The 22,196-nt window shown below is 35.5% G+C and overlaps 1 protein-coding gene across 2 annotated transcripts in view; it reads left to right on the top strand.

Annotated features, from left to right (window-relative positions):
* opcml (opioid binding protein/cell adhesion molecule-like) overlaps positions 1–22,196 on the top strand; it is a 276,526-nt gene that overhangs the window by 87,717 nt on the left and 166,613 nt on the right. The window contains exon 2 of one of the 2 annotated variants that reach the window (XM_017489934.3): positions 14,076–14,151. In XM_017489934.3, the coding sequence (XP_017345423.1) occupies positions 14,076–14,151 (76 nt within the window). Of the gene's footprint in view, positions 1–13,554; positions 14,152–22,196 lie in introns of those variants that run through there. The other variant, XM_017489933.3, reaches the window with a different exon arrangement.

Below are 22,196 nucleotides of genomic sequence, written 5' to 3' on the forward strand. Positions count from 1 at the left end.
CTCCCTAAATACCCAGGCACACTGTAGTGCAACAAATTTTGTTGTTTTTGATAATAATTGGAATTTGGTCTCACTATGAAGGGGGTCAGTTGGCATTTGTGATTGAATGAGTCTTCAATGTCTGTGAAAGAATGTACCTTATTTACATACAGGAGGTCATTTGTGTGAGGGACCTAGGGAGGGTATTCCTTCAACGTCATGCAATATTTTTTCTACATTTCTAGATCTTAATAGTGATTTGAACTGCTGCTGAGGAAATGAGACCATTTTTCCAGACACACTGACACCTTTTGAATGATACTAAACATGTATAGTCAACTTCTTATTCACATTAAACATACTATCTAATGCATATAGACCTTGGATGAGTTCAAGGTGATCTCAACACAGAGTGAAAGAAGGGTGTGGGGAGAGAGAGAGAAGGGAGCACTGTAGAAGAATAATAGTGAGGTGTGATCTTCCAGTCTCCACCCAGTGTGATGTGCTATCTAGGATGAAGATGCTAATTCTGTGGGAGAGAGTTCAAATGCTCAAATGTCCTTTGTCCTCAGAGAGCAGTTGTCTCCAGGTTCAGTCTTACATTTTCATAATAGAAAATGAAATGAGCAGAGTGTATGCTAATTAGCTAGCTATACACCTGGAAGCTACAGTATAATTAATTCTCTATTTCTTTCCATGTCCTGTTTTGTCCTGTCAAAATACAGTATAACTGTGATGATCCATTATAGAGACATTCTGTCTGCTGCTGCAATTCTACATCTATATTCTAAATTCTAAATCCCATAAGTTTTGTTTACGTTTCACCATCATCACTGCTGTGTTTGTAACTGTCCTGTGAGTTCTGTGTAATCATTTGCCATCCTCCTATTGGTAGATTTTAGACAAGTGTCATAGCAGTTTTCCAAATTTTTTGGTCTTTGGTTGCAGCGGCACTAAGTCAGCCGTCTGTGAGCATGTCATATTATACGTTTTAAAACCACCTATCTCAACTCATGACCAAAGATTATCTTTTGCAATGTATGACTGTTCCTGTGACAGCAAAATTAGGCTGAGTATTGTACAGTGTAATAAGGCTTAACGAAGATGTCTGCTTATTAAGTCCCTTTGAATTTAAATTTGTGAAACATTTAAGTCAATAACATATCTTGTAAATACAAGTGCTTCAAATTAGCTGTAAAGAAGAAAAAAAAAGTATTCTGTTCATAATTATGTAGTCGACTGTATCGAATTAGTGTCGATAGCCACATGGGCTGGGATGTTTTTCATTTACCTATAAATATAAGAAGTGGATTAACAGTATTTCTAGTTTGACTATAATGGTGCATATTTAATTAAGCAATTTACTTGTCAATGAAATAATTAATAGTCTCATGCACTAGATTACAGTGTTATTTTAATTACATAATATACACTGGAATATGTGGGATACATAGATTATTATTGTTTCACATCATTATTCATGTTGTATATGAATAATGTTTTAAAGTATGTATTTTTACTGCACTATTGACTAAATTTTCATAATTAATAAAAGCCCTTTTTGTAAGTACCAGCACAGCCATCTCTGAGCTTGGTATTAGTGAGTGGAGGAAAAAGTGCCAGTTGAATATAGTATGAGCATGTATATGTCCCTCCGGTGTAAGGAGGAAGAGCCCTGTATGTCAAGCCGACTCAGTGACGGTAATGAATACGCGGACCCTGAATTGCTCGGCATATTAGATTTATCATCATATGCAGTTCATTTGCTTCAGGGTCAGGACTCAAATTAATTCCTGACTGAACTCAGGAGATGGGAGTGTGGTGCAGGAGGATGGTATTTATGAACAATAGTAGCATATGTTTTGACTAGATGGATGGAGAATGTTGTGGCTCCAGGTCACCAGATTACTCTCTAATTTTCTGCCTTTTGTTCTCATAATGATAATGAACTACCTGAGCTAAAGTTCGTCATCAGGAAGCACAAGTTAATGAAACAGTATTGAACAGAGTTGTCTTTACTGCAATATATTTCGTGACCTCAGCATTATAAGGTTCTATCTGGCATGATGCTTGAAAATAATTTAACCACATAAACTTGTAATACTGCATCAAATAATACACCAATACAAGTTATTGGTGTATTATTTGAGAAAAATGTTTTATCTCCATAGTCACCGACTTAATATTCTATCTTTTCATACTAAATATTCTCTCAGCTAGCCAATCATCATCCATGATGAATATGGAATATACATGGCCATGGCCAAATAATATCCAATTCCTATTCACATGGCAAGAAAAGAGAACAGACTAGAGGCTTTTCAGTATGGTGATCTGGAGGTGAAAGTAACTTTCAGCTGTAAAAGTAAGTGTATAAAACAGGATGGATCTACAATATTCATTTGTCCTACACTGAGCAAATTTTCGGGCATATTAGAAAGTCTTCAGTGCAGCAGAAAGATAATATTGTATCTAATACCAGATAACATTAGCATTAAATATTACCCACATGCAATATGCTTAATATTGCATATATATGCTTGTACTGTATATGCTTAAACATTTCACTGTGACTGAAGGTCAGCTAACAGACTTTATTAGGAACATTTTTATTTTTATTTTAATATGACTATATTGTAAATGTTTTAAATTAAATTGTTAGGTACAAATAAATTAATTAATATAAAATAAAAGCATACAGTATGTAATCATAATGTGATCACAGCCTAAATTATCAGTCTTTACTGAGCTATAAGATTTTGTTTATTAGTTATTTAGTGTGATTTAGGGATTTAGGGATTGCTTCATAATAAAGAGATATAAAAACAAAATCAAACTAATGACTCCATTTCCCAGAATGCACAGCAAACTACAAACAAATCCCAAAGTAACACACATACTCGTCACCTTCTCCTGAGGACTAAGCAGACACACCTGTTCCCAATCACACTCACAGTCCCACCACACTATAGAAGAGACTGTTCAGTCAATGTCTTTGCGAAGTAATATGCTTAGTTGCTATCGTTTTTGTTGGGTGGCTGTGAGTCTCCTTTGACCTTCATTTCTGCCTTACCTGCTCTAGCCTGTTTGCTTGTCTTTGTTTTTGTTGTTGTTGTTTTTGCCTTGCCCTCTGGATATGCTCTTCAGTAAAGCTCTTAACTGCAATTGCATCTGTCCAACACATCATTACACGACAATAGAGCTGCAAATGTAGATTTCAACTTTTCAACCTTTTTTCTAACATTTTTGATGTCCTATGATTTAATTTGGTTCTTTAACCAGATAGAACCTTAATACACAATTTAAAATATAGATATATCTAAATAATAGAATTTTACTTTTTTCCTGGCATAGAATTAGGAATTATTGAAAAATGAAGCATAGCATATAATGTTTCCAGAGAAACTGGACATTTCAGACAAATGTGCTTCATTAACTGTGTACCCAACGTCCCCAGTGTACCCAAATATTTCCAATACCCTGTATATCCATTTGCTCCTTTTTTATGAGTAGTGTGGATAATTATGAAGTTGACTAATCTTCTTATTCATACAGTGTGTTTTTTATTTTTTATTTTCATAATAAGTTCTTGCAATGGATATTTAGGCATAAGACCTCTAAGAGTACACTGAGTTCTAATGCTCAGTATGGACTCCTATGGAAATATCCACATGTTCAAAATGAAATGTTGTCTTTTTCTTTTCTTTTTTCTTTTTTTAAATAATGTTCCAGGAAACAAAGCTAAATTTCTCCCCAAGGACGTTCTACTCGACATTAGTTTAGCAGTAGCTATTATATAAAGGAATATTTCTGCAGTTCACTGCAAGGTTAGGTAGTCTCCATAGGAAGAGCAGTGCATTCTTTTCTAAACAGATTTGTACACTGAAGTTTCATAAATATTTCCATTAAAGATTATCTTGAATAGGTGCTTTGAGATTAAAGAAATTATTTGTGAAGCATTCCTACTGAACTGTAACCTAAAGATCCATAGTTTCAAAATAGCCTCAAGTTATACCTTAAGGCTCAAACCTACCTTCGAGTACTGTAGGTGCAACATCAAGTACTCTCAAAAATACTCTGTGATTTGGTCTACCAGGCCTGCTGTGTCAGAGAAAAAAGCACCGAATATAAATCCATTTTGCGTTCATTTTATTTTGTGAGCTGCATAATGATGTATTTATGTTCAAACTTTCTCTTTCCTGGTCAGCACTAGATGACCCCCTCTCTATAATACACTGTTTGCAGCAGTGCATACAGTATAAACAGTAGGGACCATAAATAAAGTACAAATAATTTCTAAAAATTATTTAAATAAAAAAAAATTTCATATCATTCTATCATCTAGCATAGAGAGCTATTGCAAGGTATTATTTTAAAATGTTCACTATTAATGTAATATTTTCCACTCAATGTTCCCAGGATATCCTCTGGACCACCATGACCCTGACCAGGATAAAATGGTTACAGAAGATGAATGAATGAATGTGATGAATGAATTCTTACTGTATGTAGTTTTGATAATTCAAAAGCAGATTAAATGCGGAGACCTGTGGTCATTTTTTTTTTGTTTCAATAAAATGCTGTTAAATTTGCTGAATGAGAGCCCAAGCAGAACAGAACAGATCAGTATTAATGTAGTATTTTGTGTTTGTTTAAAATGCAGATTGGTTGGTGATGGTGAACCATATCACTCTGTCTGACAAAGTTTGATTTGCGATCATTTTACGCTACTAGTTACAATGCATCTTATGAGTCTGTGGTGTAACTGAAAATTTTACACGTGTAAAGCTAGTGTTACACTAACTACTTTCAGTGTATGGCTTCTAAGCCTTAGAACATAATTTAAGCCCTGGCTTACAGTTGAATTTATAATTAGCTGGTACAACTAGGTACAACAATTTAGCTATCAGTATTAGGCAACTGTAATAAAGTATGTCGGTCATTTCCATTTGTTTAAAAATTTTTTCCCTATAACATCCTGGGTGATTAGTATTAGAGGCAGTCCAGTTCAAATTTGAGTCATGTCAGCCCAGGATATTTCACCTCCATGCCACCAGAGGGCACCCACCCCATAACATTAGGTCTCTTCTTCTACACTCATTTCCTGTTGTTCACTATATAGAGCACAAGGTCACAACCACAGCATGTAAAGTCTTGCTGATTGGACCTCTTTGTGTTCTTGTTGTCATTTTTGCTTTGTCTGCCTGTCTATTCTTATTGTGCCTTGGATTCTGTCTACACCCTAGATCACCCTTTTGGTTATGTACCCTGATTTATATGTCCATCGTCCTTGGTCTGTATTTTGGATTGTGGTTTATTTGCAATAAACATCCTGCACATGGATCCTAATCTTGCCCCTGAGTCTTCCACGTTACATTAGCCCAGAATATTACTGTAATTGTTTTAAAAATCGGTCTGGACCTGCTTTGAAATACATAATCAGATTGTTCCATACCAGCCTTGGACAATCAAGGAACCATGAGCATGGTCCTCATCAGTGGTATTTTGTTAGCCAGCAAGCTGGGCCTTGTTTTCCACAGGTATTATAATGTTAAGATCAATCTAGGTGGTAGAGAGCATGTGAGACATTCTCTTCCATTTTAAATAAAATTCCACCCTAAAACATGTTAAATATGTTTAAGTTGAAATATTTGTGATATTTCACGCTGTCCTCACAGGAGGACATTGTTAGCACAGTTAAAATGGCCTTTAATAGGAGGAAAAAAATCACTGATATCAAACACAAGTGATAATGGTCAGGTTTAGCTGTGTCTTAAAAACAAAAACTTATTTCCTTGCTCACCATTTTCCATCAACATTCAATAACATTAATATGAAATCCAATATAGAAGTAGTGGAGAGAGCAAACATTGGACTCAAACTTCTAGAATGCAATGCAGGTTTATGAGGTAAGAAAATGTTTCTTCAAGCAGGAGATAAGAAAGCTGGATAGACTATAGGACTAAAGTGCTGCTGCATCACTCTATTTAGGTAGAGATGAGTTCCCATTGCTGTAATTATCAGCAGGTAGTCAAATGGCATTGTGGGTAATGTATGAAATGGTAAAAAAAAAAAAAAAAAAAAAAACATAAATAAATAAATAAATTTCATTACAAAATAAACCATGGGCAGCACTGAAGATCACATGTTAATTATAAAGATTAATATGCAAGTTATTTAGTGTGGATTTTTACTTTAATTACAGTCTTTGTGTTGTGATTATTTTGGAAAACTCTGATCTTTCTAATCTCTCACGAAATGGGTATGGATTTTCAAACGCAGGACCAGTTTTGTCAGATTTCCTACAATTTGTGTAGAGCTACAGTACACGCATTAACCATGTCTCTCGCTATATTTGTTGAAGTTGTATTGTGTTGGGTTCAAGTGTTTCTTTGTGTTTACAGTCATAGTGTTCTCCAGTTGTCCAATCTGCCTGTTATTGGTTTATAAGTGCTTATCCCACTATGTTTGGATATTTATTGTAAAAACACTTAGTAAGTATTGTTTACTTTATATTTACACTATATAGTGCTAGCATGTCGCTGGAAAATGGACCTGCCATATTTGCCTGGACAAAGCACTCTTATCAGTTGTAAAGTTTGTCTTTATGACACCGGACTGGGGATGCTAACAGCAGGAGGGCAGCATAACAGTCTTGTGTAGCACATTTCCATCAGGTTGAAAGAATTCATTCTAGTAGAAAGAGACTGCATAATCAGTTGGTATGAAAGAGATTCAGTAATTTTCTCCAGTTTCTTTGTAACCCACATAGTCTTATTAAAAATGTGCGTGATACACATCGGATAAAAAGCTATAGATGGTTAAAGTTAGAGCAAGCGGTAGAATTAGCAGTCATAGCTTTTATCCATCTATATGACATCTAATTAAATCATTCTTGTTAATTAAAATACATTTTTAGATTTGAATGAATTGTTTGTTCTGAGACAATTGGAACCATGTGTTCATAGCATGCAGTGTTAATGGTTTAAAAGGTCAAGAGTAAAATCTTCTCATGCCAGTGTTTTATTTTTATTTATTTATTTATTTATATTTTTTGAGACATTGTGCTAAACATAGTGGAATTTGAGAAATATGCCTTCCATAAGTCTAGCTTGCACCAGAGCTTATCCTGCATAAAGTATTTTGGTAAAATCATCTCTAAAGAAACATAAAAATGGCATAAATATCTCATTATTAATTCACTACCAATAATCTTAATATATTGTATTAAACTTAACATGATGAGGATGAATTCTACTAGTTCTCTGGCAGTTGTGGCAATAAATTTCCTTAAATACATTGTGTCCTGAAGGTTCATATGAGATTGAGCTGGCAGCTACTTTATCAGCATGGTCGCTCTCAGAATGCTGTGCATAACCATACTGAATGATAATTGACATTTTCAACATTGCATGTATCCCCCCCATCTGGAATCTGGTCAAATGATTCATATTTCTCTGCAATGACAGTCCATAAGTGTAGCCTGAAATGCATTTGCGTTCAAGTGAGAAGCCTCCACTGTCAGAAAAACAAACTTCAGCAGGATAGCTAAGCCTCAATTACTGCAGATTTGGACACTGACATTTCCAAATGATGGCCTAGTTTTCGGTTCCAAATTACATTCGACCTCAAGGTTAAATATGGATTTGTGGTGTGTATATATAAAATATTATACAATCTTATATTAAATGAATATCTAATGAACACATCACATTTGGACTACAGCCGTCACAGCTGGATAAATTGCTCCACTTGTTTCATAAAAATATTTAGGACAATTCCTAATATGTGTGCATTCCACTGGCAATTTTAAGGCAATACTGGAGAACACATTTGGAATTGTGTTTTTGGGAAGCCACACAAGACTCTCTAATTAATGGATAAATAATAGCAATATAGTTGTATGGGCAGAACAGGAAACATGCATGGAAGCAGTAAAGGGAGAAAAAGAAAACGGAAAAAGATCAAAATTAAAGAAGGAATGGATAGAGATGGATGAGAGGAATTGATCAATGTCATATTTATATTAATAAAGGCTGCAACACTGCACAGTCTATCGTTTTCTTATCTCTAATACTTCTGACTCAATTAATAATTAACCAATGTGTTTAAGAATGGAAACCACTGCATTATTCACAGTTATGGTCATTCAGGAATGAAGCTTAGGAATATTAGTCTAGATGGCAACGTCAGTGATTCTGCATAATCGTCTCCCCAGCAATTACAAAATAGCCCGCAGCGTCATATCCAAGCAGCATTTTCCATTCTGCTTGTAGAGCTCCCTGGGTGATGAGTGAAAGCCTCTTTTTCTCCACTTAGCTCAAGTATTTGACTGTGTTTTTGGTGTTTGGTTGGGTTTTTTTTTTCTTTTCAGTTTGCACACAGCTCTTTTTTTTTTGGCTCACAGCAGTGGTCATATCAAGGCTGTGTGTAAACAGGTTTGTTTCGGTTTATTTGTATTATTTTTTTTCCCTGTGGCATTAAAAATCTCTTCTGTGTTGATGTTTACCTGAGTCACTTTACAATCTACATTCCTCCCTCTCACAATCATCATGAAGAGTAGACCTAATGATTGAACTGTAGCTTATATGTATGAGCCAAGCTTGTTTCAAGGTGGTAAACAGGGCGTATACACGTCCATGACTGGACTTGGGAAAAACTGAAAAAGCAATCTCAAAGGATATTAGAGCGGTTGCTGAGTGACAAATAGATTTTGCACCTACTTGCCAATAAAGGACTTTTTTGGTGCTGTAATTTTGAATGAGTTTATTTTCTGCAGTTTGTTTTTGCTTAGTGTGTCTCCGACAAAGGAATTCACAACACTAATTAACCGAATGCAACTACGTCTTGCTTAGGTCAGCTGAAGTTTAAAGAGAAGTTACAGAATTAGCAACAGCATCAGTGAACCATTAAGAAGATCTGTATATATTTTAATTAAGTCTTATCACACACAATTTCCTCTCTAGGCCTGTTCATCGTCGTTAAAAAGAGGAATGACCTGTGGAAAATAAAGAGATAACCTGGTTAATCCAACTGAAGGCATTTTATTCTAATATCATTCAAAGTCATGAATCTGCCTTTAGTGGGAGTCTGCTTTGTAACTTTAATGAACACATTATATGAATATGCAGGAAAGAAATGAGCTAATGACAAGCTGATATTCACTAATATACTGAAGCTGCAGTGAGGCAGAAGTAGATAACACATTCTATTCCGATATTTTCTAAAAAGTGATAAGGCTAAAATAATTGGTAATAAAACTTAAACAATGGATTCATCATTGGAATTCATTGATAGCTTACTTCTAGAAGGCTAGCAAGTAAACCCATTGTCCATGAACTCAGTGATATTATTTATATAACTGCAATATATACAAACACCTAAAGGCTTAGTTTCATATTTATCTGTCCTGCAAATATTTCAGAGATGTACAACTTGAAATGTATTATGAATTAGCTTAGCTCGGGTGTAAAGAATAGACCCTAAGGGTTCCAACAAAATAGTTTACACTGTTTTAGTTGCACGTTAATCTTAAACATGCATATGCAGAAACTGGCACGTGTACAATAGGCTTCATTTATCAAGCTAGATTCGAACAAATGTATTCACTATTCATTCGCCAGAGTGAATTTTGTATATTTAAATACAGTATAAGGACTCAACTAATAGGCTTCAAACTTTATAAATAGTGATAGGTTACTGGAAATGTATATATTATTACACTGTCAAGTTTAAATAGCTTATTTATTTCAGTTACACATTAGAATTTCATATAAAAAAAAATGACAATCATTTCATATTAATGATTTGGATGAAAGCCAAAATTAAATCCATAAAATGAAATGAAAAACAGAAATCATTGAATTATGACAAAAGTAATGGCACCTCTATAAAAGTAGGAAGACTGAGTTCGTGTGTAACTATTGTAGCTATTCAGTGCAATGGCTTACATCATTGGAAGAGTTAGCACATGCCATGCCTAGGAGGTGCCCTTTCACTGTTTAGTTGATACGTTTTTGCCTTTTATGCAGTTTCCTATGTATCGTAAATGTAAATTAGCTGTGCCTTGAGCATTTACATGCATGGTATGTATCAAAATATGAAGAAGCAGCAGCAATTCATCTCAATCTCAAAAAATAATCTTAATTTTATGAAGCAATACAAATGCTTTGTGTGTGCAAAAAAAAACTAAAATAAAGTCTTTATTCCCAAAATATCTTCACTTTTGCATAGATTTCAGTTTGTGTACAGCATCCCTCTTCCTCTGCTGTAACCAGTGCAGCGCTTTGGCTTCCAGGTCCCGTTGAGAGCGGACGTTCTTTTGATACAATTGGAACCAGAAGCACTACACTGTGGATTAAAATTGGGAGAAATTTTAACTTTTTGGAGCTTGAAAGTTTTGGTTACTGGATTGTAAATGGAGGGACAGAAATCTGGCAGGATTCATTAAAAATGTCTTCATTTGTATTCAGAAGATGAACGGAAGTCTTATGGGTTTAGAACGATATGAGGGTAATTGATGACAGAATTTTCATTTATCCCACTAACTGTTGAGCCACCACTGCCAAAATATGCATGCAGGTATGATGAAAATAAGCATTACCAAAACATTTATAAATCTTCCGCCACAATTTTTTTGGGGTTGGTTTGGCCTCCTAAAACATTTATACACAGTTTTACTTAATGATTGATTAGTAAGCCCTGTTGTCCTCTCAGGAGCATCCAGTGTGTTGTATTTTTACACTCTTAAAATTTAAAGGTTCGAATTAGAACCTTAGAACCATAGAAAATGTTTTTCAGACTGATGCCATATTAGAACCCTTTTAAGTTCCACAAAGAATCTTTTACCATCTATTTACTGGTGATTTAAAGAACCCAGAAATGATTCTTTGCAGCAGTGCCACAAGAAACCATTTTATCATAAGTTCTCTAAAAAACCCTTTGTAAGGTTCTTAAGAGTGATTCCCGGAGAACCATTTCCAGTCCCACAAAGAACCTTACAGGGTTAACTTTAACCTGTTAAGGTTAAAGTTAACCCTATGTAGAACCAATACACTGCTCTGAAGAATCTATAATGAACCATAAAGAACTTATTTAATCTCCAAAGAACCATATACAGTGGTTGAAATAAGCATTGGAGGCTTCAGCATTTTTTTCAGTAAATATATTTCCAATGAGGCTATTCACATGAAATTTTCACCAGACTTTGGTATTAATGCAAGAAATCCACACATATAAAGAAATCCAAACATTAAAGTCCATAAATAAAGTTATGTGTAATAACGTGGAATGACACAGGAAAAAAAGTATTGAATACACTAACTGAAATGTATTTAATACTTAGTGGAGAAGCCTTTGTTTGTAATGACAGCTTCAAGATGCTTCCTGTATGAAGAAATTAAATGGCCGGAGTATTCAGGTGTGATTTTGGCCCATTCTTCTAAACATATTGTCTTTAAAACTTTTTCAATTGGATTCAAGTCAGGTGATTGACTGGGCCATTCTAACACCTTGATTTTTCTTCTCTGAAACCAATTGAGAGATTCCTTTGCTTTACACAGTACAATCCCTAGTGATGAATTAACACCCCGAGTGTTCATTTGAGTCCAATGGACTTATATAAACACTGTAGGGTTTTAAATCAACACTGGTGATTTTGCTGTATGCTTTGGATCATTGTCCTTGCTGGAAGGTCTACCCACATCTCATCTTCATCATCCTGGTGGATGGCAGCAGATTCTTCTCAAGAATCTTCTGGTAAAGGGCTTCATTCATCATTCCTTCAGTTATATGTAGTGTGCCAGTACCACGCGATGAAAAACAGCCCCACACCATGATGCTTCCACCTCCAAACGTCACTGTTAGTATACTGTTTTATGGGTGATGTGTAGTGCCATTTCTTCTCCAAACATGGTGTGTAGTATGACAGCCAAAAAGTTCAATTTTGCTCTCGTCTGACCAGACTACACTCTCCCAGTATTTCATAGGCGTGACCAAATGAGTTGTAGCAAACTTTAAACGAGCTTCGACATGCCTTTTCTTTAGTAATGGAGTCTTGCTTGGTGAGCATGAGCAGTGACGTGCATTGTCTATTGCCCTCTCTGTGATGATGGCACCTGCTGCCTCCAAGTGTTTCTGGAGCTCTTTCTGAGTGGTCCTTGGCTCTTGGGCTACTCTTCTGACTATTCTTCTGACTCCCTGGTCAGAAATCGTATGAGGTGTTCCTGTGCGAGGCTGGTTGATGATGGAGTGATGTTGTTTCCACTTGTGGATAATGGCCCCGTTGGTGCTTACTTAAAGATTCAGAAGTTTTGAAATACGTCAGTATTCGATTTCATCAATATGTTTTGCAGCAATAAGGTTGCGAAGCTCTTTGCTTTTTACCCATCATGAGATGTATCTTGTGTGACACCTTGGTAATGAAAAGCCTTTTTATAGACCATCAATTTACTAACCCAGCTAATATTAATTTGCACAGATAGGGGGTATGATTACTTACAGATTTCAGCTAGTTTCTTGCCTTACCTTGCCTTGAAGAACTGCTTCTTCTTAGTGTGTTCAATACTTTTTTTCTATGTCATTCCACTTTATTACACATAACTTTAGTTATGGTCTTTAATGTTGTGAATTCTTTATATTTCCAGATATTCTGAGTTAATACTGATGTCTGGTGAAAATTTCATGTGAATAGCCTCATTGGAAATATATTTACAGATTTTTTTTTTTGGACACGTCCAATACTTATTTCCCCGACTGTATCTCTACTCAAGTACCTTATAGAATGAAAAATGGTTCTTGACAAGAAGAAGGTTCTTTGCAGAACCTAAAGTGCTGTACAGAACCATTAAATAACCTATATTTTTAAGAGAGTAGCCAGGAGAAGAAGTGTAAATAATTTAGCATAGTCGACAAGGAACATGGAAAATAGTCCAACCTTTGTCAATTCTATACACATTGAGAATAGTTATTAAAGGAAATCGACTGAGGATGTGGTTATTACTATCACAGATGCCAGTAAGGGTTTAATATAATACACTATATTATATTGTCTCTAATATTCCACATATGTGCTATGTCATTGACACCATCCTGCCTTTTTTTATTTTATTTATTTTTTTTTTTTTTAAAAGTGTTTTAAAAAAGAGTTTCCTCGATCACTTTAACCAAATTCAACTAGAGGACGATGCTGTGTGACAGATTTATTCCAGTGCGTCCTGGGAGAACACTTTTGAACTGCTGTTACATAAGACTTTATGAATTGTCTATTAACTGCGCTCTGCTGGGCTCATAAAAAAGGTATAAACCATTCCGGGCTAGACATGAGCAGAATATATTTACCAAGTAGGCCTGTAAAATGGTTTATGAGCTTTTTACACGTGGTTATGATCGGGCATGTAAAGAGCGCGTTTAGTGTTGTGATGGCGTCCTTTAGCGTGGGTTGATCTCAGCAGATTTCTTTCCCGCCGTTGCTGCACGGAAAATAAATAAATAAAAGGAGGGGGAAAAGGAAGAGAGAGAGAGAGAGAGAGAGAGAGAGAGAAAACCCTCTCACTCCCGTTTCCCGCGTGCGCTCACTCAGCGCTCCAGCTCCTCCGATGCTCCGTCAGTCTCCCTCTGACCTAAGCACGAGAAGAACATCTGCGCTTATTCTATCCTCGGGAATATCAGCGTGCGTTGTGCTTTAGAATCGAGTCTAACCATGCGCTCTGCAGTTTGTTAAAACGGAATGTTCAGTGCAGTGGTTTCATCAGAGCATCATTGAAGAAGGTTTACTGAAGCTCTGCGTCATTCCTTCATATCCACCTCATCCAGGCGAACGCGTCGGAAGTTTTCGAGGAATATCCAAGAGGACATTGGTTTGGTTTGGAATTAAAACCGCTCTGGCTGGAAATTTGAACGCGGGACTGATATCGGACACATCTGATTGTTGTTTTTGGGGGGGTTTCCTCGGTGTAGTTGGGGAAGTTTTGTGCGGCACCTGCGGGGAAAATAACAAAACAAAACCCAAAAAAACATGGGTTTATGTGGTTATGTAGTTGTGCCCTGGAGATGCCTGGCAGTGCTGGCTCTGAGACTGCTCTTCCTTGTGCCTGCAGGAGTGCCAGCGCGGAGCGGAGACTCTTATTTAAAGGACAACATCACGGTGAGACAGGGGGACAGCGCCGTCTTAAAGTAAGTCCTTCCTTCACATTTTCTTCACATTTCTGCTGCGAAGGAAAGCAAACGATGAGAAATGAGCTCGTGCCTGTTTATACTCTTTCTTCTGTTTAAGAGTCGATTCGAATTTTGGACTCGCTTGACTCGTTAAATGTTCAGTGTGTTTGCAAGGCTTTTTAAATTTTTATTTATTTATTTATTTTATTAAGGGATATTCTAAGAAGATGCTATGTATGTGTGCCGTGTTTCTTTTGCTGGTGGATCGTGGTGGAATCTGTAAGCTGTTGAGACGTGTGTGATCGCCTAAGAACTCTATGGACAAATGGAGCGTATCATTTTGGCACAATACACAGCGCGCGGGCGCGCGCGCACACACACACACACACACACACACACGCTCGCACGCTCGCACGCATGCACACAACATTCATCCATCCATCCATACTCCATACTTTTGTTTTCTCTCCAACCCTTTCTTTCACTCCACGCATACACACACGTGCGCAATCACTTACATTCTTACGCAAACAGACTCTCTCACTTTCCCTCCCACCCACACTGTCACTTGCACTCTTTTACACACACACACACACACACACACACACACACACACACACACACACACACACACTTGTTTTACTAGCCTTTTGCGAAATGAGTTAATGCTCAATGCAGCTAGCTAATTGCTGCTTTGATCAAATCTAACCCTAACATTAATCCTAGTATCCATTGTTTTAAAGTTTAACACCATAGCTGCAGTTTTTGTGTAGAAAAAAATTAGTTTCCCATGAGGGGAAAGAAAAACACACACACACACACACACACACACACACACACACACACACACACACACATATATATATATATATATATATATATATATATATATATATATATATATATATAGAGAGAGAGAGAGAGAGAGAGAGAGAGAGAGAGAGAGATACACATACATTAGTATGAGTGTGTGTTGCGTGAGAGAATATATATATATATACATATATAGAGAGAGAGAGAGAGAGATACACATACATTAGTATGAGTGTGTGTTGCGTGAGAGAATATATATATATATATATATATATATATATATATATATACATATATATATACATACATATATATATATATATATATATATATATATATATACACACACACAAACTCTGTATCTGACTTTAATGGTCTCAGTCCTTTGTGGATGGTGAGGATCCTCCTCTCTGCCGTTGTTCATACGAACTTTCTCTACTGGCTCTACTGTGTCTTATATCATCTCGGAGAGTGCTGTTGCCTAGAGCATGATGCCAGCCACAGCGGGGCTCTGTCTCAGCTGAAACAGAGCGTGGCCTGTGGTCCTTTCTAACCACAGAATCACACTGCAAAGAGTCATTCAGTTTAGAACAAAGCTGCCACATTTGAGAGAGTAAGACTGAATCAAAACATTTTTGATAAATAAAGAAATTATTATGTATATTTTTTAAATTTAGGATTTAGATCGCAGTCCTCACGCATGCTTCACTGAATTGTCATTTTTTATTATATTCTTACCTTACTCTAGCAGACAGTGGTAGCTAAATTTTTTTACTCATAAGTGATGAATTAATGTCCTTCATACCGCAGAAATGTTGAATTCTTGAATCAGAAGGTGTTAATTTTAACCAATAGTTAATTTTCTGTAAAAGTATGACTTTTCAGTTTCAGCTGTAACATAAATGATTTATGGTTTATATTAATATGCTTGTTTGAATAAATTATTGTTTCTATAGTAACAGCTCACAGGGACCAGAATGGCAGACACTCCCTGTCATCTAAGGCTAATTATAAACAAATAACAAGGAAAAAATCCATAACCTATAATAATATTATAATATAATCTTTTATATGATGAAGTCTTCTGTCCACCATGGAAGAGTCGTCTGGAAGGAAGGCTTTATGATTTCCAGTTTCCTGGTAAAATGAAAACCTGTGTTTAATTTTCGTATTAACATCTAGTGAAAGAAAAACAGAGAAGCTGGCGAGGGAACGACTGTTTATACTGCTGTAACGTAGGTGATAACAGGAACTAATTTGTCTCACAGAAGTCACAACATTAAATGTAATCATATATGGTTAAACTATGATGCTTATTATAGGGCTGTAATGAACAATTATTTCAATCTCATAATTTCTTCATCGGCCGATTATTATTATTATTATTATTATTATTATTATTATTATTATTAATTGATTAACCAGATTTTTAAAACAAATACATTTTCAATACCATTTTTTGTGTAGTTAAAATAAAATCGACAGACTTTTTATATATATAAATGTTTATATGTGTGTATATATATATATATATATATATATGTATATATGTATATATATATATATATAAATGTATTGTTGTATGTATTGTTATGTAACTATAATGTATTAGTTTATATTATACAGTATATGTGTTCTATGTGTTCATTGCACCTTATGGTTTCTGTTACTCACCTTATGGTTTCTGTTTCCCCAACCCCATGCACACAGTGGAACATTTTGGAAATAAACATAAGTTTGTGTTTGTGCATCACTGTTGTGCTTCCATGCTACACAAGCTCCTCCTTGTAAAGTTTGCAAGTTACTGTCTTCTTCATGGCATTTAACATAAAATACTAACCTGCCTTAGAGGATTTGGAGGTCACATACTTCTTTCCGATGTCCGTTGACGAATACACCTCCATCTGATCGTGACTGAGGTCATATTGGGAAAAAAAGTAACACTGGCATAAACAGTAAACTAAAGAAATTCATTGTCATTGTCTCTGGGTATTCTGCTAAAGCTAGCGGCGTGGCATTATGTGCATTTGGTGTCAAGGGCCATCGCCTAGAAAGCGGCTTATACTGGATAGTAAAAAAATTCTAGTGTTCCATTTGAGATGATATTACCCTTCTAAAATTTACACACTAGACAGTAGAGTACAGTGTACATAGTGTAAATGTATAGTACGCCATTTGGGACACAACTTTGGTCTGTACTCTCCGAACAGAAGTAAAGCAATGAGTAAATGTACCCCATGCGATGCGTAGACCAAGTAATTGATAATGAGATTCGTTGACAACAGTTTTCATACTCGATTATTATCAATTAGTTGCTGCAGCTCTAGTTTATTGTAATTGTAATCATTGGCAAATCACCCCGTGGTGATTCTTACATAACTTATATAACTAGTTATTCATATGAAAAACAAAAAGGCTTAATCAATAGAGTGTGCTGTTTTGTGCAAGTGTTTAACTGTCCTCTCTGTACCACAGAACTGCAGTAAAATGTATTCTTGTATTCCAGCCTTTTTTTGTACATTAATGATGAATCAATCAATGATGTTTATTGTAATTGTAATCATTGACAAATTGCTGGGTATAAGAGGAATAAAACCCATGGGTATGTGCTGTTATTGGCAAATAATCAACTTGTGTGATGTTAGCAACTGGTGGTCATTCTTACATAACCCAAGTTATTCATATGAAAAACAAAAAGGTTTTTGTCAATACAGTGTGCTATTTTGTGCAAGTGTTCGACTCTCATCTCTGCTACATTGAAATACTGTACCAAAGAACTACAGTATCATGCATTCTTATCTTCTTGCCTTTTTTGTACATTAATGGTGAATGAATGAAGCACTGTGTGAATGCTGTATTTGTGTCTGATTAACGGAGCTTGCATTGAACACTAAACCTTTGTACAGTTCTAATGAGTTCCACACTTTATGTACCATAAAAAGGGGTACATGCGTAGGAATAAAATGGTGTGTAATCATAGGAGTCCACATTTAATCAGTTGTCATTTCATTCCATTACAGTATAATGTATTAATATAGTATAATGCTTTTGCACTATGCTGTACTGTCAGCTGTTTGTTTTTTAGAAGAGGATTTTTCACTAATTTTCATTTAGTGATCTTATTAATTTTTTTTAAAAAAGATTTATTTTAAAACATCCTTACGCGCTGGGAGCACAATGTGCATTTAAGACCTATTTTAGCTCACTGTGTGCCAGGGATGCAGGAGTTAAGGAGGAAGCTGCAACACTTCCTCTATTGAGGTTTATTTCACTGTGTAAATCAAAATCTGCATCAGGCAATACCATTTGTCATTTGTGGTTTACAGTCATATATTGTTCAAGTCAAAGTTTCTCAGCCTATAGCTGATTGTGTGCTGTGTTCATTTTTATTTCTACAGGCTGCTTGTTTTTCTATAAGGCACATGGCTTTGTATATTGCACTCTTACATAATGTAGGCCCACTGTTGCTTTTTGCACTTTCTGCATCAGTGGTTTCTGTATTGTGTTGTGGGGTAGAACTGTACATTCATTGCTCTCAACATTAAAATTACATTTACATTATCAAAAACGATGCATCTGCTAACCTGGTTTTCTTAGTCGATGTTCTGTCTGATATAATCTATACAAACTATTTATTTATTTTAAATAGGCATAAAAAAGTGGCATAGCATTGGCATGACGCCCAGTTGTGTCCTCTGTCCATTGTCATTTGGTGTTAATATTGTGGTATGGAGTTTAATAGGTTTACCCAGTTTGAATAGGGTCTACACTTTTTCTTCAGTATTATTTACACAGTTTATAATAAACAGTGGGCCCTATTCAGCAAAGCTGCATAGAAAAAGCACAGATTTGAGTGCACAGAATGACAAACAAACAAGTCTGTGTCTGTGTTATGAAATGGCATCAGAAAGAGCCATGATCCGAGTGCTGAATCAACTTCAGCTGTGTGGATACAGGTTCCTGCCCACTGGTCCATTATTTACATTTCATATGCATATGGAACACCCAGTGCCAGTTTATCCTTAAATACAGTATATCTAATGTACAGTATATGAAACACAAATGGAGTAAATGGAAGGGGTAAAAAAGTATATATATATATATTCCGGTGTATATACCGGGACCCGGAAGTCAGCATCACACTGGTTCCCTTGACAAAAACCCAATAGGATTTTCCCAAGGGAACCAGTGTGATGCTGACTGCCGGGTTCCGGTATGAAATGACATGCACCACGCTATTGGGTGATTTGGCTGCGTCTCTCCTCCTGTAAACACTGTTAAACACTGTTGGCCTTTTCTGCAGAGGCCTGAATTGTTTTCATTTGGTTGCATAATCGTATATTTGATTGCATATTTTCAATTGGTTGATGGCATTTTTATTTTTACTTATCCTATATTTTGGGTACAATTTTATTTATATTTTGCTTCAACGAGATGATGCACTTTAAGGCCCAGTCTAATTTGATGCAAAGATTTGTACATTAACAGGAATGTAGTACAACATGGAGGTGAAAGCAGTGGTCTGTTTATTTAAATGTGAAAGTGCAATAAAAATATGTTGTCCCTAAAATCAATTAATAATCGTGATAAATAATCGTGATCTCAATATTGATCAAAATAATCGTGATCATCATTTTGGCCATAATCGTGCAGTCCTAGGTTGCTGCCTATAAAAGTGTGAAGTGGAAGCGTTCCTTTTTTAAAAAAAAATATTTTTTATACAGCTGCCTAAGGTAACACACTAAAACTAACAGTTTTCCAACTTCATCTGTAGGCAGTTATGTGAACTCTATTTCTCAGTTTCTCCCAATCATTTATGTACATTTTTATTCATTTTAAAACCTGGAAGTCAGATTTAACTAATGCTTAATTTTTCAGTTTAGGTGAGGTAAGTTTCAATCTTGAACAAATAAATCAAAAATGATTTCAGATAAACTACACTGTAAGAAATTAATCGAACCCTGGAAGACAAACTAGGAAATTAATAAAATTGTGTTTCATCTGTTATGGTATGAAATTACATCGTGAGCTCAAAAAAAACCCAAAACATTTAATGACATCCAAGCATCTTCTAATAACCTGTTTGCCCAATTCTCCATATCCAGCTCAGAGCTTCATGGTGCCTCTTGTACACAGATGCACCTAATATTAAATAGAAAGTCTAATGACTCTGAAAAAGCGTCACATCTGCACATTTTGATTCATATTTACAGATAACATTGTGAAAAACAAAACAAAACAAAAAACCAACACATTACCTACATTTTAGTATGGGGTTACAACAAAGGTATAGTTTAGTATACTTTTAGTTTAGTACTGTTTAGTATACTTATAATTTAGTACTGTTTAGTGTACTTGCTACACTCATTGAAGTTATTGATATTGATTACTCAACTGCAAACATTTTTTATTTTCAAATTATTTCAGGTTTTTTTTGTTGTTGTTGTTGTAAAAGTCATATGCAGTCTGACCAGAATTTTTGTCTCTGTGGAATTTGTGCATGGTTCTCTTTTTATTCATACTGCATTTTCCTCTATTGATTCGCTCTTTCTCACAGAACTGGTCACAAGGGAATTCACTATGCCACAGTGGAAGGAGTTAATTTAGATTATATTTAGCTTTAAAGGGCAACAAAATAATTTCAGGAATTCCTTCTGAAGTGGGTGCACACCTCTCCACTTCATGCAAAGTGATATCAAAGTGTTAACAAGCAATTAAAGCAACCATAGAAAAAGAAACCATAAACTTGTGCAGTCGAATGTAGAATTATCATGTTTACATACACTATATGGCCAAAAATGAAACCCATATGTGGGTGTTCCCTAAACTGTTGCCACAGAGTTGTCTAGAATTTCTTCTAGCGGCTCAAATCTGTTCCAGCATTACGATGCCCTTGTGCACAAATCGAGATCCATTAAGACATGGTTTGCCAATGTTGGAGAAGAACTAAAGTGTCCTGCAAAGAAACCCTGACCACAACCCCACTGAACACCTTTGGTTTAAACTGGATCTCTGACTGAGGCCAAGGCCTCCTCATCCAACAGCAGTGTATGACTTCACTAATGCGCTTGCGGCTGAATGGACAAATTCCCTCAGCCATACTCCAAAAGCTAGTGGAAAGCATTCCCAAAAGAGTGGAGGTTATTATAACAGCATAGGAGAGCCAAATCTGGAAGGGGATGTTCAACAAGCACATAAGGGTGTGATGGCATGTTACATACAAGTTGAGATATATTCTGTCTAACAAAGTATATTTAGCCATATTTAGCAATATTCAGACATACGTGTAATTGTTATTTGTAATTTTTGTAATTTTCTAACCTTGAAAATGTGTACCTTTTTAATCACATTGGCTTGGGATGCCACCAATAGAATTTTGTTATGCCGGACACAATGATAATAACACTCTTTTGTCCCAACTAGTCAACACAGTCAGCTAGTCTATGCAATACTACTACTACTACTACTACTACTACTAATAATAATAATAATAATAAATGTGCTTTATATAAAACATTGTGCTTCAAACCAAATGAGAAAAGTGAACACAAGAACACAATGTTGACAAATCATGTTTGCTGCCTATTCGATTATACTACAGAACACAGCCTACTTGCTTGCTCAAAAGGCAAAGTAAGTGTTGTGCTGTTGAACAAAATACAGCAGCTCAACCTTGATGACAGCAGTGCATAATAGCTTTATTCTATAATTTGCTAAAAGAAATGCTGTTATTCAAAACTGTTGAGAAGGCAATGTTCATAATTATGTCTGTCTGTGGGAGTATGAAATTAATATTTTAATGCATTCAAATAGTTTAAGTAATTAAAATCAAAATGCAATTAATACATTTCGATTACTGATACATTTGACAGCCTTAGTTTATAGTCATACAGTAATCAATTTAAAACAGGGGAAAGAAAATCAAGCAATTCTGGGTGGTCCAGATAACTTTTTTGTAGTTTGTGAATGATAAGACATTATCTTTTGCACTGCCCTGAACAGAATTTAACAGGCTTGAAGTAATTGTCTGTGGTTCTGAAATGGTACCTGAATATTTGTTCTTGAAACATGCATAAAAGCAATATTTATAATGCACAATAAACCATAATTATATTCATTACTGCAGTTCAAAATATATCCAGTAGACGGCATTGATTTATTAACAGTGTATACTGGTGATGAAGCAAATTAGTTACAGTCACCTGTGCATATTCAATAACACCAGTAGTTACTTTTTCAACTATTTTTTT

Source organism: Ictalurus punctatus, chromosome 16 (genome assembly GCF_001660625.3).
Source record: "Ictalurus punctatus breed USDA103 chromosome 16, Coco_2.0, whole genome shotgun sequence".
NCBI lineage: Eukaryota > Metazoa > Chordata > Actinopteri > Siluriformes > Ictaluridae > Ictalurus > Ictalurus punctatus.